General features: G+C 44.6%; 1 protein-coding gene and 1 long non-coding RNA gene across 6 annotated transcripts in view; one reads left to right on the forward strand and one right to left on the reverse strand.

Moving 5' to 3' along the window:
• The first annotated feature begins 1,095 nt into the window (after positions 1-1,095).
• On the forward strand, positions 1,096-3,568 carry LOC118395288 (uncharacterized). The gene is made up of 3 exons (XR_004827935.2): positions 1,096-1,626; positions 1,942-2,056; positions 2,244-3,568. It is a non-coding gene; the product is annotated as an uncharacterized LOC118395288 (long non-coding RNA).
• Positions 3,569-10,724: 7,156 nt separating this feature from the next.
• Positions 10,725-25,800, reverse strand: part of LOC118385042 (ubiquitin carboxyl-terminal hydrolase 2-like) — a 30,747-nt gene continuing 15,671 nt past the window's right edge. For 2 of the 5 annotated variants that reach the window (XM_035771837.2, XM_035771847.2), the window contains exons 4-13: positions 19,174-19,224; positions 18,369-18,495; positions 18,117-18,228; positions 17,538-17,648; positions 17,241-17,305; positions 16,707-16,810; positions 16,427-16,586; positions 15,991-16,095; positions 15,769-15,889; positions 10,725-14,804 (exon numbers count right to left, since the gene is read on the reverse strand). In XM_035771837.2, coding sequence (XP_035627730.1) covers positions 14,720-14,804; positions 15,769-15,889; positions 15,991-16,095; positions 16,427-16,586; positions 16,707-16,810; positions 17,241-17,305; positions 17,538-17,648; positions 18,117-18,228; positions 18,369-18,495; positions 19,174-19,224 — 1,041 coding nt within the window. In that variant the 3' untranslated portion in view covers positions 10,725-14,719. Of the gene's footprint in view, positions 14,805-15,768; positions 15,890-15,990; positions 16,096-16,426; positions 16,587-16,706; positions 16,811-17,240; positions 17,306-17,537; positions 17,649-18,116; positions 18,229-18,368; positions 18,496-19,173; positions 19,225-23,493; positions 24,102-25,800 lie in introns of those variants that run through there. The other 3 variants (XM_035771869.2, XM_035771862.2, XM_052524892.1) reach the window with 3 other exon arrangements.

Below are 25,800 nucleotides of genomic sequence, written 5' to 3' on the forward strand. Positions count from 1 at the left end.
TAGCTAGAGAAGTCAACAATCACCACTGAATTATTTTGCAAGTTAGTTCTCCATGTTTGTGCTACGTTAAGGCGTAATCATTAAGTCAATTGAGCATTTCTTTCCGTTCTCATATCTCCATTGTGTCAGTTAATGCAAGATATTTAGGAAATGGAGGGAGAAATTCGTTCAGTCACGGGTCTAACATTGAGTGGAGAGGAAGGACTGTTGTGTTCTAACCTGTAAGGGAGGGGAGGGGAGGGGAGGGATACATTTTGCAGGGTTATTGGGGTGGAATGGCAATCTGGGTTTTATAATTATATATATTATTTTATCCAACTGTGGATATGTTTACAGTTTTTTGGGGGAATATCTGGTTTACAATTATTTAATTGGCAACTGAATAGTAATTTTATAGCTATCATAAGTTACTTTTCTCCCCTTTTATCCATCAAACGGGTATTTCACATCACCACAGATGGATTCAGGGTTCATTTAGTGACCATTTCCAGTAATCTGAGGGGTTCTAAAGTTGACATTGCTCTATTGCAAGATGCACATCTTTTCGAGGGTGATGTCCATAGACTTCAAAACAAATACTACAAACTGGCAGCTGCTTTGTGCTTTTCATCTGAATCGAAAAAAGTGCTTATTCGACAAACACAATCTTACCCCTTACAATTGAAAAAAGTGGAAATAATTAACAGGGTACATGTATTACATATGTTCCACTCTGTATGGAAGGAAAATAGCATTTGACAAAGATTTTCTCCCCTCTGTAACCAGAAGCCTGCTCAATTTATCGCATTATACGCTTGTTATTGTAACTGACATGAATGCCATTATTGATTCTAAGCTCGATAGATCTGGAACACATCATAGCTCATCACAAGTGAATGCTTCCAATGCGCTTAAACAATTTCTTAAAGATCTTCATTTTAATGACTGTTGGAGATTTCATAATCCCACAACTAAGGACTATACATGCTGTCACGCTGCCTCTCGCGCAACTCCCCTCCTCATCATGAAACACACCTGGACTCCATCAATTCACTGATTATCTCCCCTCCCCCACCACAGAGAGGTCTAAGGTTGCCATGGTTATTTCTCTGCTGAGTGGGCTACGGCCATCTGGGAGAGAGGAGAGGAGGAGCTTGCTTCGTATGAGGGGTTCATGGCTCTGTTCAGAGGTATCTTCGATCACCGGAGGGTAGAGAGGGTGGTGAGCCCCTACTCTAACTACGGCAGGATGACCAGTGGGAGAGAGGAGAGGAGGAGCTTGCTTCGTATGAGGGGTTCATGGCTCTGTTCAGAGGTATCTTCGATCACCGGAGGGTAGAGAGGGTGGTGAGCCCCTACTCTAACTACGGCAGGATGACCAGACCACTGTCGAGTACATGCTCACCTTCTGAACAGTAGCAGCATCCAGCGGATGGAATAAGCCGGTGCTCCATACGCTATTCAGAAGAGGACTGCGTGATGAGGTCCAGACGGAACTGGCATGTTGAGAGGATCTCTCCTTGGACGCACTCATTGCGATGGCGTTCTGAATGGATAACCTATTTCGGGAATGTCGATACCCTCATCGCTCCCCGAGTGGCGCAACGTCTAAGGCACTCAGTGCTAGAGGCGTCACTACAAACCCTGGTTCGATTCCAGGCTTTATCATAACTGGCTGTGATTGTTTTTTTTTGATTGATGCACTATTGTAAAGTGGCTGTTCCACTGGATGTCATAAGGTGAATGCACCAATTTGTAAGTCGCTCTGGATAAGAGCGTCTGCTAAATGACTTAAATGTAAATGTAAATTGGTAGTCCCATAGGGCGGTACACAATTGTCCCAGCGTCGTTAGGGTTTGTCCGGGTTGGCCGTCACTGTAAATAATAATTTGTCCTTAACTGACTTGGCTAGGTACCTTTTAAAAAAAGGAGACGTTTTAATCGATTCTCTCCCTCCCTCAGTGACCACTCTGTATCAGAGCCTGAACCCATGGAGGTAGGGGTCACACACCTCTCTGTGGCTGAGCGACAGAGAGCAGAGGGACAGTCACGTGTTCTTCCACCTCCTGGGGCAGGTGTGAGTATCCCTTCATCATTTTCTGCTGAACCCTTTTTAATGTCGGTCACACTAGCTGGCTGTCCTTCATGTACTGTTTCTACAGCACTAGTGGATTCCTGTGCTGCGGGCTACTTTATTGACCAGACCCTTTGCTTCTTCTCTGAACATCACCTCATACCCGCTCTCTCTCCGTTTCCGGTTCAAGCCCTTGATAATCGGCTACTAGGATCCGGAACCATCACACCACTCACCTTCACCGTGGAGTCCATTCATCAGGAGAAACATTCCCTTCTTGAACCATTAGTGCACCAGCTCACAAGATCATCCTCGGCCTCCCATGGCTCCAACGCCATAACCCCACCATCCCATGGTCGAGGATGAGAATCATGGACTGGGCACCCGAGTGCCGGAGAACCTGCTGTCCTGTCCCTTCTCGAGTCGTAGACCCTGTGGTCTGGGACATAGATGTGGACATTAGCCAGAGTTCTAGCCATGGGCCTAGTGAAAGTTATTAACAAGCTCAAATATCCTGACCAAACAGGGTTTATTAAGGGTTATCAGGTAATCATTTCACGTGGTTTCTGAGGCTTCCGATCTGGATACCGTGATCTGTGTTATCATTAGATGCAGAGAAAGCCTTTGACCGCATAGAGTGGGAATATTTTATGGCTCGTTCTTGAACATTTTGGTTTTGGAGCCAGATTTATACATATGATCTGCACCATGTATGTGAATCATTCTTCTATATTTACTGGAACTCGAATCCATTTACCATACAACGAGGATGTAAACAAGGTTTACATGCTATTTGCTCTCTCTTGAACTGCTGGCACAAAGACAAAACATACGTCAAGATTCCGCTTCCTCAAGCAATTTCTCTGTATGCAGATGACATACTGCTCTACGTCCAAAAACCCAGATATCCCTCCAGCCAATGTCTATTTTCACAGCATTCAGCTCATGGTCTGGTTACAAGATCAAATCAAATGGTATTTGTCACTACAACAGATGTAAACCTTATAGTGAAATGCTTACTTTACAAGCCCTTAACCAACGTTCCAGTTTTAAGAAAATGCCTAAAAAGTACCAAAAAAAAGTAAGAGATAAGAAAAACTAATAATCAACTGGTCTAAATCAGCTTTACTACCTCTTAACTCAGCTATGGGAAGTGTGATACCATTGAATAAATAAATCACCAAATTATGCATTACCATATCCCCCACTATTCTCACCACTTGCAGGAAGAACTACTTAGAAACCTTTGCATGCTAGAATCTCAATTATTAAAATTAATGTCCTCCCTCGTATCAATTTTATGAGTTCCATGTTACAACTGTCCCATATAGACTATTCAAAACTTTACTCTGTCATAAAGAAGTTAATTTGGGGGTGAAAGAGACCACAGATTAAATATGCAACACTACAGAGAACAAAAGCATCAGGTGGAGTTGCAGATCCAAATCAAAGCCCACATTTCATTTGGAGCAAAAAAAAGTAATAATAATAATACAAATGTTTTTGCATGTTATTCTGACATTTAATACGTGTCACATATCAGTTTGCAAACAATGTAAAATAAAAAAGGAATAAAGCTGCATGCATACAAACATGGTTTCGTTTTTGTTTCCTTGAGTAAGGGAGCTCTAAAATGTAGGTGATTCAGATGTGCTCAGTGCTCTGTGGTGTGGTGGTGGGGCAAGCCGTGATTGGCTCAGTGGTTTGTCACTCATGGGGACACTACGTCACCTCCAAGTCTAAGGGTAGAGCTTGAAAATTCTAGCCCCTTGGGTGCTGCCATAGAGTTACTTTCACGTATACTCCCTCTCTGGCCTCTAGGTCACCAGACTGCTGATTATTACGCACACCTGTCACCATCGTCACTAGCGCTTATTGACACTCACCTGGGCTCCATCACCTCCTTGATTACCTGCCCTATTTTTGTCACTCCCTTTGGTTCTTCCCCCAGGCGTTATTGTTTCTGCACCTGTGTTCATGTTACCTCACTTCTGTTATGTTGGCTTGTTTCATGTTTTTTGTTTTCATGAAACGTTTTACCTGCACCATACCACAGCTGTCTCGCCAGGCTCCCATGCCACAGCTGTCTCGCCAGGCTCCCATGCCACAGCTGGCTCGTCAGGCTCCCATGCCACAGCTGGCTCATCAGGCTCCCATGCCACAGCTGGCTCGCCAGGCTCCCATGCCACAGCTGGCTCGTCAGGCTCCCATGCCACAGCTGGCTCGCCAGGCTCCCATGCCACAGCTGGCTCGCCAGGCTCCCATGCCACAGCTGGCTCGCCAGGCTTGCCAGATTCTCACCAGGTTATAAGCATTGCGGAGGTCCAGTTCGGTGAAGAATTGGGCCTCTTGGGCCAACTCCAAGGCGGTGGACATCAGGGGTAGGGGTAACGGTTCTTGATCGTAATCCGGTTCAGCCCTCTGTAATCGATGCAAGGACACAGGCCTCCATCCTTCTTACCCACGAAGAAGAAGTCTGCACCAGCTGGGGATGTAGAGGGCCGAATGAAACCTACCGCCAGCAACTGCCAGATATAATTGTCCATGACTGCTGCTTCAGGGGTCGAGTGGAAGTACAGACAGCCCCGGGGAGTTGTGGAGCCTGGTAGGAGTTCTATGGCACAGTCGTAGGAACGATGGGGAGGAAGGGTGGCGGTTTCTCTTACCGAAGGCCTCCCTGAGGTCGAAGTATTCGGGAGGGAGAGCAGAGAAGTCTTGGTCTTCCATGAATGCAGGAGGACACGGCGAGGCTCTTGGTGGAAGTCTTAGACATTTAGTCTGGCAGTCTTTACCCCAGTCTAGTTGGTGTCCCATGGACCAGGAAACTAGGGGGTTATGTAGCTCCAGCCATGTGTACCCTAGGATAAGGAGGTTCTCGGGAGCAGTGATCAAACGAAAACTAAGAGTCTCAGTGGTTCACCCCAATCTGCAGTAGAATGGGCTTGGTCTGATATTCCATCTGACCGGAGCCAATGGGCCGGCCGTCCATTGAGGGCTTGAATCTGCAGAGGGACGGGACATTTCACGCAGGGGATTTGTAATTCTCTGGCGAAGTCCTGATCAATGAAATTGCCTGCTGCCCCAGAGTCCACAAAGGCTTGAATCTGGTGCTGACGGTTATCCCAGTGGCGGGTTACGTGTAGTGACAGACGGTGACTGGGTAGCTGGGAGGTAACTGCACAGCTCGTCAGGGTCTCCCCTTGTCCTGGCGAGCCCTGGTGTTTCCCGTCAGCTCTGGGCATGTGGCACTGAGATGTAGTAGAGTAGATACATACTTCAGTATGTTCAAAACAACAGGGGACTAGGAAATCTCCGACTTCAGTACGTTCAAAACAACAGGGGACTAGGAAATCTCCAACTTCAGTACGTTCAAAACAACAGGGGACTAGGAAATCTCCAACTTCAGTACGTTCAAAACAACAGGGGACTAGGAAATCTCCAACTTCAGTACGTTCAAAACAACAGGGGACTAGGAAATCTCCAACTTCAGTACGTTCAAAACAACAGGGGACTAGGAAATCTCCAACTTCAGTACGTTCAAAACAACAGGGGACTAGGAAATCTCCAACTTCAGTACGTTCAAAACAACAGGGGACTAGGAAATCTCCAACTTCAGTACGTTCAAAACAACAGGGGACTAGGAAATCTCCAACTTCAGTACGTTCAAAACAACAGGGGACTAGGAAATCTCCAACTTCAGTACGTTCAAAACAACAGGGGACTAGGAAATCTCCAACTTCAGTACGTTCAAAACAACAGGGGACTAGGAAATCTCCAAATTCAGTACGTTCAAAACAACAGGGGACTAGGAAATCTCCAACTTCAGTACGTTCAAAACAACAGGGGACTAGGAAATCTCCAACTTCAGTACGTTCAAAACAACAGGGGACTAGGAAATCTCCAACTTCAGTACGTTCAAAACAACAGGGGACTAGGAAATCTCCAACTTCAGTATGTTCAAAACAACAGGGGACTAGGAAATCTCCAACTTCAGTACGTTCAAAACAACAGGGGACTAGGAAATCTCCAACTTCAGTACGTTCAAAACAACAGGGGACTAGGAAATCTCCAACTTCAGTACGTTCAAAACAACAGGGGACTAGGAAATCTCCAACTTCAGTACGTTCAAAACAACAGGGGACTAGGAAATCTCCAACTTCAGTACGTTCAAAACAACAGGGGACTAGGAAATCTCCAACTTCAGTACGTTCAAAACAACAGAACTCCGACTGGGATTTTATTTTATTTTTTAACGCGGTCAATTCCAAGTCTGAGACCGGGCATCTTTCTAGAACTCTGACTTTCCGGCCCGAAGATCACTGACGTCATGATTTGACCTCATCTTGAGAGCACCGTGGAAGTTGTTAACCACAGAATCAGATAGAACATCTAATCTTTTCTTGGTCAATCATATTTCAACTTTGGAGCATTGAGTAAAGAATCCTTCTTGAGTGACGACAAAATGCATCATAAACTGCCCGTCAATGCCAGCTGACTAGTCTGATATCATGTGTAGGCTAATAAAGCTGATACTGCTGCACAGTGCATTGAGAAGCCTTCCCATTCTAATCTACAACCTGTGATGTGAATACAGTGTTTGGTATGAGATTGATCATGTATGCAGTACTAAGAATAATAGAGGTACAATTTCAGTCACTAAGGAAATAAACACAGCAAACCCCTGCTGATAATGAGACCACAGTGTTAAGATGTGACTTAGTGTTAAAATGGGGGGATGGGGGATATATTGTGATATCAAATGTTTGTTTGACCGCTAGATTTGATGGATATTAATGACAAATGTACTCTATTAACCCACGTTGTCGTTCCAAGACAACTTCCGCCCATGATTCGGAGGGGCATGTGTAGGTTGTATGTGTAGTTCAACCAGCAACTCTCAGGAAATAACACGGATCACACTTTCTCGTGCTTTTACAGTGTTAGTTTCACACAGGAAAAACAGAACGTTGACTTCACTGTTTGCTGCCAACAGGGTTAATTAAGGCTATTTAGCCTTCTGGTGTTATTATATTAGGTTTAAATTCAACCTGATATTTGAGTATATCTAAGCACAGATTCCTTTGAATTTGATAGTTGGTATTTCCTTGTTTACCAGAGAGAATCTACTGTGGCAATTTACTCGACACATTTGATTCATTTAAAACTTGTGTTGGTGTCCTGACTTTTCATTTCCAGTGTGTTTAATACAATATGGTCGTTTCTCGTCAAAAGGGGAAAAGTGAGTATTCCTGAATTGTCTACGTCTAAAATTGTTAACTTAATCAAGCCAATCACGATTGAGTTAATATAGTATATGTTTTCATTAAATCATAGTCTAATCAAGGTATGTCAAATTACAGCATGGTGATCTCCATCCCACCAGAACAGGGAGACATTTCAGGTGGTCTTTTAAAACAGATCTCACACGAAAAGGGCATTATCATAATTTTCCCAATGTCTCAGTATAATTCCTACCTCATTGTGTGGAAATATTAAAATCATGTTTTTGACTGCACAGGACCTTTATATTATTTGCCTGGATACAGAGAAACATAAACTTTGTTTTAGATTAGGACATAGGAGAACATTCTTTAAAATAGCTTCTTGCAAATAACATCAATGTGTAATTTAAAACAAGTAATATCTCAGGGTATGATTCATCATCTCAAGAACCTAGGTTAGGTCGCACTTAATTAAGATTGTTATCTAAGATGTGGTACCTGTGACAACACTTCCCCAGCAGCCCATGGAGGGGCTCTCCAGTCTCCTCAATGTGCTCAATGGTTCTGTCTCTTAACCCATTACCATAGGTGAAAAGCACCATGGTGCTTCTCCATACCCCCTCACCCAAAACACTCAGGTATTTCTCCACAGCATGCCTATCTTCCTCGGTGAAGGAGTCAACAGGTATGGCCATAAGGAACATACTAACTACCCTATAGGGGCACAGGGATGCACTGCCTCTCATCTCTAGTCTGACCTGCTTCCGTTTGGACAGACTGTAAGACTCCAACCGGGAGTGTCGACCACTGTATTTAAATTTATTATGGATCCCCATTAGCTGCTGCCAAAACAGCAGCTACTCTTCCTGGGGTCCAGCAAAATTAAGGCAGTTTATACAATTTTAAAAACATTACAATACATTCACAACACACTGTGTGCCCTCAGGCCTCTACTCCACCACTACCACATATCTACAGTACTAAATCTATGTGTAAGTATAGTGCATATGTTATCGTGTGTGTGTGTGTGTGTGTGTGTGTGTGTGTGTGTGTGTGTGTGTGTCAACCAATGTTGCTTCACAGTCCCCGCTGTTCCATAAAGTTTATTTTTAAATCCAATTTTACAGCTTTCCTCAGTTACTTGATGTGGAATAGAGTTCCATGTAGTCATGGCTCTATATAGTACGGTGTGCCTCCCGTAGCCTGTTCTGGACTTGGGGACTGTGAAGAGACCTCTGGTGGTATGTCTTGTGTGGTATGCATGGGTGTCTGAGCTGTGTGCCAGTAGTTCAAACAGACAGCTCTGTGTATTCAACATGTCAATACGTCTCATAAATAAAAGTAGTGATGAAGTCAATCTCTCCTCCACTTTCAGCCAGGAGAGATTGACATGCATATTATTAATATTAGCTCTCTGTGTACATCCAAGGGCTTAGCAGTGCTACCCTGTTCTGAGCCAATTGCAATTTTCCTAAGTCCTTTTTTGTGGCACCTGACCACACGACTGAACAGTAGTCAAGGTGCGACAAAACTAGGGCCTGTTGGACCAGCCTTGTTGATAGTGTTGTTAAGAAGGCAGAGCAACGTTTTATTATAGACAGACTCTCCCCATCTTAGCAACTACTGCATCAATATGTTTTGACCATGACAGTTTACAATCTAGGGTTATTCCAAGCAGTTTAGTCATCTCAACTTGCTCAATTTCCACATTATTTATTACAAGATTTAGTTGAGGTTAGGGGTTTAGTGAGTGTTTTGTTCCAAATACAACGCTTTTAGTGTTGGAAATATTTAGGGCTAATTTATTCCTTGCCACCCACTCTGAAACTAACTGCAGCTCTTTGTTGAGTGTTGCAGTCATTTCAGTCGCTGTAGTAGTTGACGTGCACAGTGTTGAGTCACCCGCACACATAGACACTCTGGCTTTACTCAAAAGTCAGTGGTTTTGTCGTTAGTAAAAATTAGAATAAAATCCACTGCAACTGTCCTCCCTTCCTCCACTCCCTGTCCCACCACACACTGGACTGCTTTTTGCCACTGTCAAAATGGTATTTCCTGCCGAACTCTACGTTTTGGATGCCTCTGTCAAAAAAAAGAAACAATAACATCTCAATATAACCTGTGCAGTTATGCAATGCTACCATGTAGCCTAATGTTCTCTATTTGCAATTGTCTTCTTTAAACCTTTGCCACAAACATGCAATTTTACACCCCAGCTCATCATTGAGCCTTGTGAGAGCAAAGCACTTACCTATGGGTACCACTGCTGTGACCCGCTGGTTAGGCATTGTCCTCATGTCCTGCATGACAAGCATTTCTATGTCCTCTCCCTGCTGTTTGCCTCCTCTCATCCTCAACCTCTCTCTCACCTAGCTGTACAACCTCTCCTGTATTTCCCTTGGACGCCTATTTATCTCAACCATCCTATCAATCTTCTCCAACAGCAATTGGACCTGAACCTCTTTGTCCCTGGCTTGGCTGTCCAGAACATGGAACTTGTTCCCACACCTCTCCACAAGCCACAGGAGATTCTTGTCCTTCCCTTGGATGTGTTCGTCGACGGTGGTTCCTCCTGGTATCTCAGCTCAGTGGGTTTAGGAGCACTAAAGTTCACTGCCAGATAGGGGCCTGGATCTACCTCAGATGCTCCTCCATGGTCCTCCATTTTCCCTGCCTGAAGTCCCCTGTGGCAGAGACCACCAGGAGGATGGCATGGGGCCCCAGGGTACAGAGGGACATGACTCGCCCCAGCACCTGTGCCACGTTGCCAGGGGTGCTGCGCCCCATGTACCATCCAGGCGTGTCCACCAACATCACCTGTCTTCCAGCAACAGTACCCCTACCTCTTGGAGCTTTGAGTTTCCATTACCCCTGTGTGAAATTCCCTCATGCCCAAGATGGTGTTCCCTTACTGAGCTCTTTCCCCTCGGTCTCTCTCCAAGTAAAAGCACTCAGCTTTGAAATACACGGGTCTTGACCTAATATGGAGTTAAACACACCTCAAATGTATTTTATATCTATTCATGCTTTCATTTTATTGAGTAACAACGTGTGATCTCATTATAGCTAATGCATGTGTGGCACTATTAATGATATGAGAATAGAATAACAATCAAAGACTTACCAAGAGTGCTTGAACTGTGAGCTGCCTTTGAACGTGTCATTCTTTGTTACTATCGGGAAGTGCAGTAGATCGCAAAAAGCCAAGTCCATGCTCCCGTGTTCATGATGACTTACGTTCCAGCGATAACAGAAAATCTCTTCTCCAACCTGTTATATTGTGAAAAGGGTACCTCCCATTTGCTTTTTTTTTGCTAATTTTTTACCCTTTTTTCTCCCCAATTGGTAGTTACAGCCTTGTCCCATCACCCATGGTTGCAACTCAATATTAGGAAGGTGTTCCTAATGTTTGGTCTACTCAGTGTATAGATTGATATAGACTCAAAGCAAACAAGAGATACACGTTTACTTCCTTGTTATCCTGTATGATTAACATCCCATTATGTATTTAAGAATGACTTCCCAGTATTCTCTGTTGAGGGATGTCATCCATTGTAATCAGGGGGCAGAGTGAGCATAACTATTCCTGGGTGTTGTACTTACATGGTATCAGTTCTCAGCAGGACAGTGACATCCATAGGCTACAGAAATAGGTCTGAGCTAAGGGAACAACACCTCAGTCCAGGAGGCAAGTCTGGGATTCCCATAAACAAGGTGTTGAATGGTTGGGGGTTGGTTCTCAGTACAGGGAAATGATTTTAGAATACATGTCTATCAAGTGGACATACAGCATTGGATGAGCTTGGTGGTTTGTTATTAATATAGTCATTTAGCAAACGCTTTTATCCATAGGAAAGAACTGTTAACCTTCGACCTGAATATTTGAAAGTACGTTTAGAGGCATCCAGGGTCTGTAATGTCCCTAGGTAGCACGATCTCATTTCCGTGTCTGTAATGTAAAATATATATCCCATAACGGATTTAACATGAACACAACATGAAATACGAAACTAAAAGCACGCACACACACACACACAATATACACCACCGTTCAAAAGTTTGGGGTCACTTAGAAATGTCCTTGTTTTTGAAAGAAAAAATGTGCTTTTGTCCATTAAAAGAACATTAAATTGATCAGAAATACAGTGTAGACATTGTTAATGTTGTAAATGACTATTGTAGCTGGAAACATCTGATATTTAATGGAATATCTAAATAGGTGTACAGAGGCCCATTATCAGCAACCATCACTCCTGTGTTCCAATGGCACATTGTGTTAGCTAATCCAGGTTTATCATTTTAAAAGGCTAATTGATCATTAGAAAACCCTTTTGCAATTATGTTAGTACAGCGGAAAACTGTTGTTCTGATTATAAAGAAGCAAAAAAACTGTCCTTTATACTAGTTGAGTATCCAGAGCGTCAGCATTTGTGGGTTCGATTACAGGCTCAAATTGGCCAGAAACAAAGAACTTTCTTCTGAAACACATCAGTCTATTCTTGTTCTGAGAAATGATTGCTATTCCATGCGAGAAATTGCCAAGGAACTGAAGATCTCGTACAACGCTGTATACTACTCCCTACAATAACACCCGCAAAACACCAGTCTCAACATTAACAGTGAAGAGATGCGACTCCGAGATGCTGGCCTTCGAGGCAGAGATCCTCTGTCCAGTGTGTGTTCTTTTTCCCATCTTAATCTTTTCTTTGTATTGGCCAGTCTGAGATATGGATTTTTCTTTGCAACTCTGCCTAGAAGGCCAGCATCCCAGAGTCACCTCTCCACTGTTGACGTTGAGACTGGTGTTTTGCAGGTACTATTTAATGAAGCTGCCAGTTGAGGACTTGTGAGGCGTCTGTTTCTCAAACTAGACACTAATGTACTTGTCCTCTTGCTCAGTTGTGCACCGGGGCCTCCCACTCCTCTTTCTATTCTGGTTAGGGCCAGTTTGCGCTGTTCTGTGAAGGGAGTAGTACACAGCACTGTACGAGATCTTCAGTTTCTTGGCAATTTCTAGCATGAAATAGCCTTCATTTCTCAGAACAAGAATAGACTGACGAGTTTCAGAAGAAAGTAATCGAACCCACAAATGCTGAAGTTCCGGATACTCAACCAGTCTAAAAGGAGAGTTTTATTGCTTCTTTAAATCAGAACAGTTTTCAGCTGTGCTAACATAATTGAAAAATGTTTTTCTAATGATCAATTAGCCTGTTAAAATGATAAACTTGGATGAGCTAACACAACGTGCCATTGAAACACAGTAGTGATGGTTGCTGATAATGGGTCTCTGTACGCCTATGTAGTTATTCCATTAAAAATAAGTTTCATTAAAAAGACTTTTCCAGCTACAACAGTCATGTACAACATTAACAATGTCTACACTGTATTTCTGATCAATTTGATGTTGAAAAACAAGGACATTTCTAAGTGACCCAAAACTTTTGACCGGTAGTGTATCTATGACAAATGCATGTGTTTTGACTGCCAGAGTTAAAAAGTATGACTCGTATGTTATGGAAGTCACCTGTAAGCATAATTAAGAGCTTTTCTCCTTCACCTGTTAAATGAACTGACAACAGTATCAGGTCTTTTCAGCACCACTGTAAAGTACATTCTCTATATTGCATCAGAATATAAAAATAGACAGATAGTGCTTTTTTCTTTTCTCAAAACATTCTTCCCATGTTGTTCAATGGCATGACAGTCGAAGGATGAACAAATCCATACTGACAAGATTGTGACCAATAGTATTAGTTTGTACTGGATCGTCCTTTTCATTCACAGCACTTTAAAAACATCAGTAGCAGCCACTGAAAAAAAATAAACACAAGATACAGGGCATCCTCTGAACATGTAGCACTCTCAAGAGGACAACCTGGCTCCCCCTCCACTTTCAGAGGAAGATGCAGGAAGGAGAGAGAGAGAGACAAAGAGAGAGAGACAAAGAGAGAGAGACAAAGAGAGAGAGAGAGACAAAGAGAGAGAGAGAGACAAAGAGAGACAGAGAGAGACAAAGAGAGAGACAAAGAGAAAGACAAAGAGAGAGACAAAGAGAAAGACAAAGAGAGAGAGAGAGACAGAGAGAGAGAGAGAGAGAGACAGAGAGAGAGAGACAGACAGAGACCGAGACAGAGAGAGAGACAAAGAGACAAAGAGCGAGACAAAGAGAGACAAAGAGAGAGAGACAAAGAGAGAGAGACAAAGAGAGAGAGACAGAGAGAGAGAGACAAAGAGAGAGACAAAGAGACAAAGAGAGAGACAAAGAGAGAGACAAAGAGAGAGAGAGAGAGAAAGAGAGAGAGAGAGCAGCAGTGAGAGGACAGAGTAGTACTGTACACAGCTGAACAGAGAAACTGGGATGAGACATTGCAGTGTGTAGGCAGGAGGGGACACTCAGGTTCGTGAGAGAGGTGTGTTAAGAAGAATTTCTGACGGTGCCATATTGTCCTACTCCAACCTGTCAGCAGGGGGCGCTGCCGCAACACAGTTCAGATAATCTTCCACCGTGATGATGGTGGTAATACCAATACAAAAATCAACAAGAAAATCCAAAATCTAAATTGAAACAATGTCTTTTTTAATATTGAGGCGATCTCGAACAAGAAGAAGAGAAGAAGGCGCAGTCGGGACGAGAGTTTGGTTTGTTGCAGTGCATAGAGAGAGGGACTTTGGAGAAGGAGACGCTTGGTTTTTATTGCCTGGAGAGGGTCTCCTGTGATAACACACACACACACACTCTCTGAGACACACACGCTCACACAAACGCACAGGCCAACTCCTCTGACCAAAATGCTCCCCAAGAGCAGAGAGAGAGAGAGAGAGAGAGAGAGAGAGAGAGAGAGAGAGAGAGAGACAACAGAGAGAAGAGAGAGGGAGTGAAGTGAGGAGGGCTGGGTTGAACGACAACAGCAAATATGACAGATTCCTGTAGTGTTTCCATAGTCTGAGGGTGGACATCCAGCAGTTGATGAAACCTCTCTGTTGTGGATGAAGTTGGGGAAGAGGGAAGTAGTAGCTTCTCTCTGTTGTGGATGAAGTTGGGGAAGGGGGAAGTAGTAGCTTCTCTCTGTTGTGGATGAAGTTGGGGAAGAGGGAAGTAGTAGCTTCTCTCTGTTGTGGATGAAGTTGGGGAAGGGGGAAGTAGTAGCCTCTTTCTGTTGTGGATGAAGTTGGGGAAGGGGGAAGTAGTAGCCTCTCTCTGTTGTGGATGAAGTTGGGGAAGTAATATCCTCTCTCTGTTGTGGATGAAGTTGGGGAAGTAGTAGCCTCTCTCTGTTGTGGATGAAGTTGGGGAAGTAGTAGCCTCTCTCTGTTGTGGATGAAGTTGGGGAAGGGGGAAGTAGTAGCCTCTCTGTTGTGGATGTGATTAGTCCTAATGGACCTGGCTTTGCCCTCCTCTTCCTCCCTTCCTCCGTCTGCAGTGCACTCCTCCTCCGGGAGGCCCTCACATCCGCGAGGAGGAGGCCAGCTCGTAGAACAGCACGTAGGCGTCACTGCTGCGCACTTGGCTGGAGGACATTGGCGTTACTCTGTCAGGGGAGAGAGGAAGGGGGGGTGCATGTGGATGATCTGCAACGTTGTTGAGACAGTCAGAGGGGTGCAAAGAGCAACACAAATTGACACTATTATTACAGAAATGTAACTATGTTGAACTGGGAACAGCCATATTGAGGTTCCCTTCAACCGTTGTGTCACAAAACCATGGAAATGGACGGGGTATTCAGACGGTTGACGATCTAACAAAAAGGTACTTGTTTTATGGCAGGGAGATTTTAGAGTAACATTGCGTGGGTACTATCATACTGGGCCATTAAACAGAGAGAAAGTTAACAGAGGAAAGGGAGGGAAAGAACTTAAAAGAGAGAGTGAGAACTGCATAATGAATGAGAGTGGAGGAGCAGGGAAAGAAGACAGGTGGCTGCTGGGAGAGAGAGAGAGAGAAGCAGATAGGCTCTCACGAGGCAATGAGTGGGAGAGAGGTGAGAGAGCGAGGAAAAGAGAGGGGGAGGCAGAGAGAGGAAGGAGGTAAGCTACTGCACACTTGACAGAATTACAGGGAGGTACTGCTATTAAGAAAGCAAGTAGCTCTGGGTGAGTGGTATGTAGCCAGCCAGCAAGACAGACAGAAACAGGCTCTTCATGTCCTCTCTCTGACAGTCTCTGCTCTAGCACTCTCAACATGAGGCTCAGCAAATAAGGTGTGGTGGTCCGTTCTAAACAATATCCTATTCCCTACTGTATATAATGGTGCACTACTGTTGACCAGGCTAGGTATGAAAGTAGTGCGCTATAAAGGGAATAGGGTGCCATTTCAGATGTGTATGGAGTGAGGTGGAGGTGTATGGAGTGAGGTGGAAGAGAGCTTGAATGTTCTAAACAGGAGTATTTCAAGTGTTCTAAGAGTTCCAGTCAATTCAACCTAAATGAGATGACTTCTTGCTAGCAGAGCCTTGTGGGTAGTGTAGTGTCATAAAGGGAGAGGGAAAGACATACCTGGAGTCATTGAACGTGTACCATTCTCCCGAGGTGGGGTTGCGACAGTACGCTGTGTAGTGGCCACCCATGGTCGTGCCTGAGTGATTGGACACTGCGTACAGGTTATAAACTGCATTTACTGTGGGGGGGGCGAAAAGGGACAGGGGAAAGAGAGGAATCAGTAGAATGCCACTGTGATACCTCGACGGACGATTCTACCCGACAGACGATGGTACTCACTGCTGTTTTCCGAGGCAAACTCCCTGAGGTCCAGTTTCTCCATGGGGAAGTTGACAAATGTGGACAGTTTGCTGGTTCTCCGCGCTTCAGAGAAGCGTTTCAGATCTGGACACGTAGGTGGGTAAAGGACAAAACAGTGCAGGGAGGAAGTGTCTGTAAATACACAGAGACGGGGGCTTCATATGACGGTTCACATACATACATTTAACACATAGGCAAGCCTCTATAGCAACAGAGAGCACTTCTAGGCTGGTCCCAGATCTGTGTGCTTTAGCAACTCCTCTGACTACGATTGTCTCATACATGTTGTGTTGGCTGAAGCACATTATATGCAGATCTGGGACCAGGCGTTAGCCAACTCCTCTCTCTTTTACAACATCTAACAGGATAAGAGACAAACGCAGGCCAGAAATATAAGCGGCTTGAGAAAGGATACGAAGCACTAAGATCTTGGGGAATTTCTGTACAGTGAACTTCTTTGTGCATCTTCTTCTGGCTTTACACCTGTAGCACGTTGGTTTTTCATCGCCCTCGAGCACATCCTCTTTGGTGAAGAGACTCATGCAGTCCATCAGACTCACTTCTCCGTAGCCCTTCTTGACACATAGACACACGGCACATTAGGTTACATAAAAAAAAAAACTGTATGTGGGTCTGGTGAACGGTGAATGTACAACACTGCGGGGAGGAAGCTGGTGTGGATTGTCGATACTGACCTTGGCGATGGGTAGAGAGAGATCCCAGAAGGGGTCAAAGACAGTGGAGCAGTAGCCACACGTGCTGCATGTCAACGAGCTCTTCAGCTGACCCACAAACAGGTCTGTGGAGGGCAGGGCAGAGAGAGACCATTACTACCCCCCCCCACACACACACACACACGTGTGCGCAGGTTGGCATTTATTGTTATGAATTTTGCCCTGGAGGCAGAACGGAGCAATTTCCGCCAGATGGGCCAGCAGCAAAGTCAATTGCCTAGCTATATCGTTAAAAATGTGTTTGAGGTTAGATATTAGGGTTAGCGGTGTGGTTAAGGTTAGGTTTAAAATGGGATTTTATGACTTTGTGCCAGTGCCAGCTAGTGACATCTCCGCAGAGCTGCCACCGGGGAAAAATTCATGAAGATAAATGCCAACCTGCACACACACACACACAAACTACATCAATCAGCAGACTAAACATTACCAGAAAATACTATTTATTAACAGCACAGTGTTTACTTAACCACTGTGGGTGTTGATGCGTGCTCTTACCCACTATTTTACTGTCCTCTCTCTCCAGGTACTTGCTCCACATTCTATCCCCTTTCTCCCGGTCACTGTGGGAGGGACGACCGGACAGGAGGGGGTGTGTGTCAGTATTCAGTGAGTTAAAGCCTCATGCTCATCGATCCCGCGCCTCCCCTCTTGTAAACCCATGAGAAATCCAACCTCCACACCCACTGACTGCATACTAATACTGTGGGATGTGCCCTACCCTCCCGGTTAACCTACTCTTGACCATGGTAGTTAATGGAGAAAGTAAGAGCAGGAGAGGAGAGCAACACTCACGGCAAGTGATCAAAGTCCTCTGAGCTGCCCCGCGGCCGCACCGTGACCCGGTTTACCTCGTTGTGCAGCCCGTCCAGCAGGAAGCGCAGGAACTCCTGGGCGTCCTGTTGGCTGGAGGGAGAGGGACACAGACAGACACACAGGTTATTGTTTTTTAACACATTGGAAAATCATCTACGAAGTTGTTCGATTTGGAGGATCTTAATGCGATCACGCTGTTGCACGAGAACTTTCCTGCAACGCAGGAATTGTCAAAACTTGTAGTGTATTTGAGGTTTAAAAACACTTCTGAAGTTTGTCATTTCCACTTTTGACATTTCTGACTCGATTTTCCCTTAAAATGTATCAACCCCTACAAAGACGTCTGTTAATTATAATCCATATAATAATTCACATTTCCTGTTGCTTGCAGGGTTATTTTCCTGCTGTAGCAAACTGGCTCAAATTAAGATCCTACATCTGTAAAATTTTCACCAGGGCCCATAGGGCTCTGCACTGGTCAAAAGTAGTGCACTATATAGGGAATAGGGTGCCATTTCAAAGGTAGGCTTGGTGAATAGTTAGTTGAACAACACGTACTTGTATCCCACAAATCGGGGGGCGTATCTCTGGATCTGAGTTTTGAACTCTGACGGGCCGACCGCCTCGCTGCTCGACGACGTCCACATGGTCTGGAGGAGCTTGGCAAATTCTAGAAGCACAACCGGGAAACCAAGACGATAGATCCAATCCCCTCGGAACAGTGGCAGACATTGTAAAACGGAAGACTTGATGGTAATATAAAATGTTCAGCATTCATTGACTAGAGGGGACTTAGGCTAGCTGTCTTACCCTCCATGAGTGCCCCAGTGTTGGTGCGGCTGTTTTTGTTAAGGTCGCGTCGGTGGGAGTTGTGGAGGCAGTAGTCCCGGAGGTTGTGCGTGTTGCTGAGACACTGCAGGATGGAGTTCATGAAGCACTGTAGAGACACACACACAAACACACAGTCTTTAGAAGCGGGCTAACACGCACACTACCGTGATGTTCATGGTACAGGAAGTTACAGCTTTGACAATAATGTTGTCAACGTTGCAGACAAACGTGCAGAGGTGAAATCGTGACTGCTGGAGTTATATTTAGATATTTTCTGTTACATACACACACACACACACACATCACGTGGCCACATGTGACATGTGCAAGCACGGGGGAAACAAGAAACAGTGGGCTGAGTGAATGAAAGGTAGCAGGGATAGAGAGAGAGAGGGAGACAGTCAAGTCCCCCAGCAGGTACAGAGTTCAACAGCAGCGAAAGCACTCAGATAAGGTTACTGTACACAGTGCAAGTAGACAGTTTATTTTGGGACCCATCCTTCTCCCTGTTGCCTGGCAAATACCCCCCTCCCCTCCTCCTGTTTGTAGAGCTATGAGATGGCAGATAATCTCAGCTAATGGAAATAGACTAGCTAAGGGAATGTGTTAGTGATATCGAAACACATCCCTTAAGCTGATGGCAGAGGATAGGACATGTGGATTACACTGTTTTCGGTACACTGGCAATATTCAACGTTTCTTCCACACCACGCATGAATAGAGGCCTAAATATATATGTATATATATGATGTGTGTGTGTGTGTGCACCCAGGCCACTACTTACGGTATTTCCCAGGTTCCGTAGGCCCACCAGGCCCTGGGCACTCTTGGAGTTCTGGGGAGGAGAAGAACACGTCAAGGAAAACATTTACGACAAAAGCATGTGAGCGAATGTCATTTTTTGCCAATGGCCCCACGGTCGAAGGACATCTGCGAGGAAACATGGGGGCCATCCTCAGAAGGGGAAAAAAAAACGGAGCCTTCCTGTTATAGGTTAGACTACTAGACATGCTATGAGATGTAAAGATGGACTTATTCTTTGTCAAACACGAGCCTGGTCCTGTTTCAACACAGAGGGAATCACGCCGCCTCAGATGGACAGTGTTTTCCACAAAACTGAAAGGTTGCGGCTTAGCAATAACCTGAAGGCCTTTGAGGTGGATAACGGTCTTCGATTGTCGACGAAGGGCCTTGGAGAAAAGAAAATGACTGACGTCACCGCAGTTTAATTGGAGAAGTTCAGTTGTTTTATAATTGAGCAGTAAACGGAAACAATTACCAAAGCACCAATCTGACTGCGGACAAAACTTTCATTACATACAGCAGGGCCTAGCCTATCTCTTTAATATGGAATGCAATGTGTTGTGCCTGAAGGCCTTTGTAGAAATGCTACAATCAATTATTTAGGCCTAGTACTTTGAACACAAGGCCCCATCACAATGATACAGTCCCCCACATTTAGATCAGCGGAAGGGAGACTGGGGTCGTTATGAAAACGGTTCACGCAGAGTCAGTCAGGCCAGTAACCCGCTCACAATGGTGTTTTTATGGGTTGATGTAGAGCACAGCGCTGCTGGGGAACAGGAGAGGGAACCTGATCCAGCTTCCTGTGGAACTCAATATAACACTGAAGTGACTGAAGCTCTCCAGTAACTCTCACCTGCATGTTCTGTTCTGGCTCATATAGCCTCCCTCCCCATGAGCGCAGGAGTGACCAACCACCACGGGACACACAGTGAAAAACAGACACACACCCATGTGCTCCTGGTATCTGGGAGTCCAACCAGGACAGTGTGTAGTGTTTATGTAGTTATGAGAACACCGACTTGGACGGCTGTAGCGTTTTACTATTATATAAATAACCCCACGCCGTCTGTCCCCCGTTCCCAACAGACCAGGAAAAACCCATCCAACAGTTTCATTAAATCAGGATGAACTAAATCCTCCTTTCTCAATTCAAATGTAAAATAAAGCTATTTATTAGTCCGTGACCACGTGAACAAAACACTTCCTGTTGTCAGTTATTGGTTTACTTGTTTTTACATTTGTGGGAAGTCGTGTGGGAGTGTAGGCTAAGCTTCAGGAGGACCACTGATTATGCTAATAACAATCACACACCGCTTGTCACCTCCAGAACGACACCCATGACGTCACAACTTGCCGTACTTTGCTGAGTAATATCATCGGAGCCCAAAATAGCACCTTTCCTTCAGAACTTGCTGCCGCGTTCTCATTGGCTGGCTTGCTGTCAGAGCGGTGTGACTGTCACTGCAGAAGTCATCCTGACAGCCGCTCGCCCCCGGGGGAACGCTATTTTTACACGAACGAGCTAGAGGACAATATGACGTCACAAACGCACTTCACATCTGGCAAGTGTGACTTGCTTGATTAACTGACTGACCAACCAGTGTTCTTCCTTGTACTAGTAACAGATGAATCAGTGTCACCCATTTTGAGAATGCCTCATTCATTAACAATTGATGAGCTCAAGTCTTCAAAGTGGTGTGACTAGCCCAGGCACATGCAAGAGGATTCATGCTGAATGCAACATCATTAGAAATGATCTCAATCTGTAGGCTTTTGGAGGATCTTTTTGGGTGACAAAGCTCTAGCCGGAGTCAACAGAGGGAAAAAAATGGGCTGATATAGAAGTGCAGAGAATGTTATTCTGTCCTGATCCCAGTCAGACAGTAGCCTTGTCTAGTCGGACCAACTGTCACAAGAGAACATACTTCCTCTAGATTCGCCAGATTCCCCAGAATACACATTGCACACAAATTGAAAATAAATACTGTGAAAGCTTGGCAAATGGGTTTGAGGTTCAAATTATGTTGGTCAAATGAATTCTCTGTCCATGGCCGAGTAACCCTACATTCAGGCCTACACCACAGTGCAACTCTATTGACAGCCATTCGAAGCAGTGAGCAGTTCTATTTCAGCAGAATGGTTGAAGGACTGGTACAGTCAGCTTGTGACCAATGTGTGACTGTGGATGGATACTACACGACAGGGGGGGGGTCGGTAGCCTAGAGGTTAGAGAAGCAGCGCCTGTGACTGGAAGGTTGCTGGTTCAAAGCCCCAAGCTGCCTGTGGGGAAATCTACAGATCAGGCAGGGTTACCGGCTTCAATATCCCTGTATACTGTGCCCGTGTTGGGTGTCAGGTTGGGTACTGGGACAATAAAGAATATCTGTGCAACTGGACCAATAAAGCAAGTATTGTTATCTCTCTCTGTGTGAATGCAGATCCCAGGCTGTCTTGCCAACTCCTATGGCCATTGTCAAGTGTTACAACATGCCCAGGCACATCCATTACACCAATCTATACATTGATCCAGAATATGAAGCCATCCGGCTGCCACCATAAGGTGATGAGTTGAAAGGCATGATGGAGTGTAATAGTTAGTGGTGGTGGTTCACACACTTCCCATTTTCAGAGTTGACCTTGTTTTTCCACATAACACGGAGACTGATGAATTAATTGCCTTGCATTCTCAATGTATTTACACATAACATGATCGCTGCCGCCACGCTATCAATCCGAGACGTCTCATTGAAATGTTATCAGTTGTTGTTGGGATTTCGGTGTTTTGGGTTCCTCTGCAGACACTGACATTGATACTGAGCTGAACTATCTCATGATGATTTTTTTATTTATTTATTTAACTAGGCAAGTCAATTAAGAACAAATTCTTATTCACAATGACAGCCGACACCGGCCAAACCCGGACAGACAACGCTGGGCCAATTGTGCGCCGCCATATGGGCCTCCCAATCACGGACGGGTGTGATGCAGCCTGGATTTAAACCAGGGTGTCTGTAGTGGCGCCTCAAGCACTGAGATGCAGCGCCTTAGACCACTGCGCCACTCGGGATCCTGGTACAAACAGCCAGGTACAAGTTGTGCCCTGAATGCTGAATGGGTTGAGTAGGCCAGGCCTGCCTGACACGGTTCCACCTTGCTCCACGGAATGCGGTAAAATCATTAGCTAGCAGCAGTGGGTTGTGTTGAGTGAGAGCTGCTGGAGATGGAGAACAGTTTGTTTTGACCTTCCTGTGCCTGGCCCCTAACAGGAAGCAAATACAACAGCAACCCACCAACTGTCTTCACATGGAGTGACTAAGCGGGTCATGGACCAGCTCAATCAATTGATATTTACATCCACGGTCTCTCTGAATGTTCAACACCAAGATAATCCACTGAAACAATAGCAACACTTCCTCTCCTTTCAAAGCAGGTTATAGGAAACCCTTACAAGGACTAACATGATCCAAAGATAAAACACATTGTGATAGACAGATACTAGCATCTGCCACTGGGCTTTCACCTCATGAGAGCGAAGCCCGGGAAACACGGATAGCGTAGCCAAGTATACTTTCAGTCGTGCCACTCCGCTCCTTCAATTGAGTTTATTCATTGAAGCATTCAATACAATACACTCTCTCTGGGATGAAGCCAGATTATTGAAGATGATCAATGAAGTGTCAACGTTCAAGGTCGTAATAAAATCATCAATCATTGGTGGATAACTGTTTCGGTGGCCAAGGAGTTATCCAGACACGGCTAGATCCACAAGCGCCATTAGCTCACTAATGTACGTCAGACGACTTCAACATCAGTCTGAAAATAGACCCCTTGACCAACAATTTTACCTTGATTTGTTTTTCTCTCTGGACATGGAATTATGGGTAAAAAAAAAATAGCAAGAGGGTGGGACATAATGCCTCGTGTATTACAGTTGTTGCATAATAAAAATAATTTAAACATCCATTCTAAATATATTTTGATACAGGACTTGGCTATGTAATATCATTCAATATAGGAGCAATTGCTGGCTATGGAGTGAGATTAATTTGAGATTGTATAACTAGTCTAATGACCTGCCAGAATACTGATCCTCCACAAAGGCTTAACGGAGGTTTAGCCTACTGCTAGATTGAATGCAATGCTATATTGCTGTCAATGCTGATGTGTAGAAGAACCCCTAGTGAGATCAAGCCTCCTAGATCCTTATTGATTAACAACACATATATTACTGTAACTAATACGCAGACAAGCATTCGATAGATCATCTTGGTGCCAATATATGCTATGTTGTTTTTACCTTGGCTTGATTAATGAGAAGTCCTACAAAGGTTGACACCAGCACCGAGCCAGACATGCTCGAGCTTTTCCGCCGCATCTCTTGCTTCAAGAACGGGAAAGCAGAGGCCGGGGGTTCTTCGGGTACGGTCACCGTGTATGACTGTCTTATGCTGGGCATGTTGACTGTCTGAGAAAGTCGGCTATCGGTGTGTTCTGATGCTATGCCGGTACCAGGCAGATAGAGCCGGTGCGCTCTTGATTCACCGGGAGTTGCCGCTCGTTCTCCTGATTTCTATGTCGCAGGATCTTCGTATGAAAGTGTAGCCTACGTTACGAATATATTCGTATTTTCTCTCGAGCTTGTTCGTTTCCTTTTTGCGGTTGTCATGAAAAACCGAGCCATTCATCTACACTCGATTTACAAGCGATAGATACCAGGCTGACACTCCTGATATCATGAAAAAACACATAAACAATACATTAATTCAATAGTTTTGTAATGAAAACAGACTGAGCAATGTCTTATTTTCCCCCACATTAATTCCATAAATCGAAGACCTCCAGTCCACGCAAATCACAACACTTATCACTCGTGCGGCAATCAACCCTAGGGCTGATTGAGCAGTAAATGTACAATACCTCTTCAATCTTTTTACAACCCGGACAGCCATAGGCCCGCCTCTTTTCGGCTTAATACTACAGACGTCAGCCGCTGCCACAAACCTCTCCGACGTCAAACACCGTCAGATTGGTCCGTTCACATTTCTACGAATTACTTGAAGGACTCAGAATGGTGCTTCCAAGGACACCGGTGGAACGTTCACTACGGTTGTCCATACGTCAAGCAATGAGATACAACACATTCACTGTCCAATATGTTTCTCTTTTTAAAAAAAAGGGCTACTCAGTGTGAAACCCATTCATTTCAGCGCAGGACTACATTTCAGAGGAGCACAGTAAATTGTGTTTGGGAGAGTAGGCTACTACATGCTCATAATCTGTTCGGCTATTGGCCATGGCTGTACTACTCTTGTTGTAATAATACATCTATGCCTAGTTAGCTTCACAGAGGAATACAGTCACTGTGACCCCTACCACTCAGCCCCTGCATAAAGTTTTCAGACCATTTGAAGGTCAAACATTGATGGCTAAATTTGGCTTACAGTATGTCTCTTCTGTGCGTTGTGGCAGATGGGGAGGAACATCAGAATCAACCATCAAGCCTTTTGTAAATTCCCAGTAAAGAAGAGCTCCTTCTCTGGAATGTGAACATTCTGCTGAAGGAGAACAGGGTCGACCTAACATATCTTAGCTACATTCAGTACCAAAGGTGAGAAGCACAAAAGGTGAGGTTTTACAACACGGGCAAAACAGATTGTAGGCTAGAACATGTTTTCCTCATGCAACAAATAGGATTAATTGCCAAACCCTTGTCAATTTGCTGTCAATCAATAAAACTAAGTGCTGACTGCAATTTACCCTCTGTAATAAACATTTAGCACCGTTAGCTCTGAACTCTCACCTATGAGAGACAAACATGTTTGCTTGTTTACAGGCTTCAACACTCTATCTTGTTGCTCACCCCTCTTGCTCAATGTCTAAAAATACCCCGATTTATTAGGACTCAAAAAGTGAGTGGGAAAATACAGATGGCTTTATGCAGCTAAAATTCCATCGGTCCATTTCAATTTCACCACCTCTCTTAAAACCTAACAAATGACAGTAGCATTGGAAAAGTACAGAGTCCCCGACACGGCTAAATGTATTTGCAAGGACGTTGCCTATTACATTTGAGGAGATCAGAATGACATTTCCCCATACCAGTCACACATAGAGCAGTGGTCTGCCAAGAAAGGGGATTGGTAAGCAGGAGACATTGTGACGCAGGTGTGAAAATGAATCGAGATCTAAACATCTTCAGCCATCAACTAAAGTTCACCCTGGTCAGAGTATGATAACGGCTACAGAAAGTAGCATAGGTCTATTATGAACAGCATACTGCTGCCTAGAGGCCCGCCCACCTATATTTAAATGTTGATTGCAAAAAAAAAAAAAAAAAAGCTTTATTTCACGAGGCAAGTCAGTTAAGAACAAATTCTTATTTTACAATGACGGCCTACAGAGGCCAAACCCGGACAACGCTGGGCCAATTGCGCTCTGTCCTATGGGACTCCCGATCACGGCCGGTTGTGATACAGCCTGGATATAGGCTGGATACAGGCTGTATCACCAATATAGGCTACCTAGACTATCACCTTGATTCCATATGAAATGATCTACTAAATGGGTCTACTAAAATGTAACAACACTGGCGTAGATTACTCAT

The sequence above is a fragment of the Oncorhynchus keta genome, chromosome 1 (assembly GCF_023373465.1).
Source record: "Oncorhynchus keta strain PuntledgeMale-10-30-2019 chromosome 1, Oket_V2, whole genome shotgun sequence".
Classification (NCBI taxonomy): Eukaryota; Metazoa; Chordata; class Actinopteri; order Salmoniformes; family Salmonidae; genus Oncorhynchus; species Oncorhynchus keta.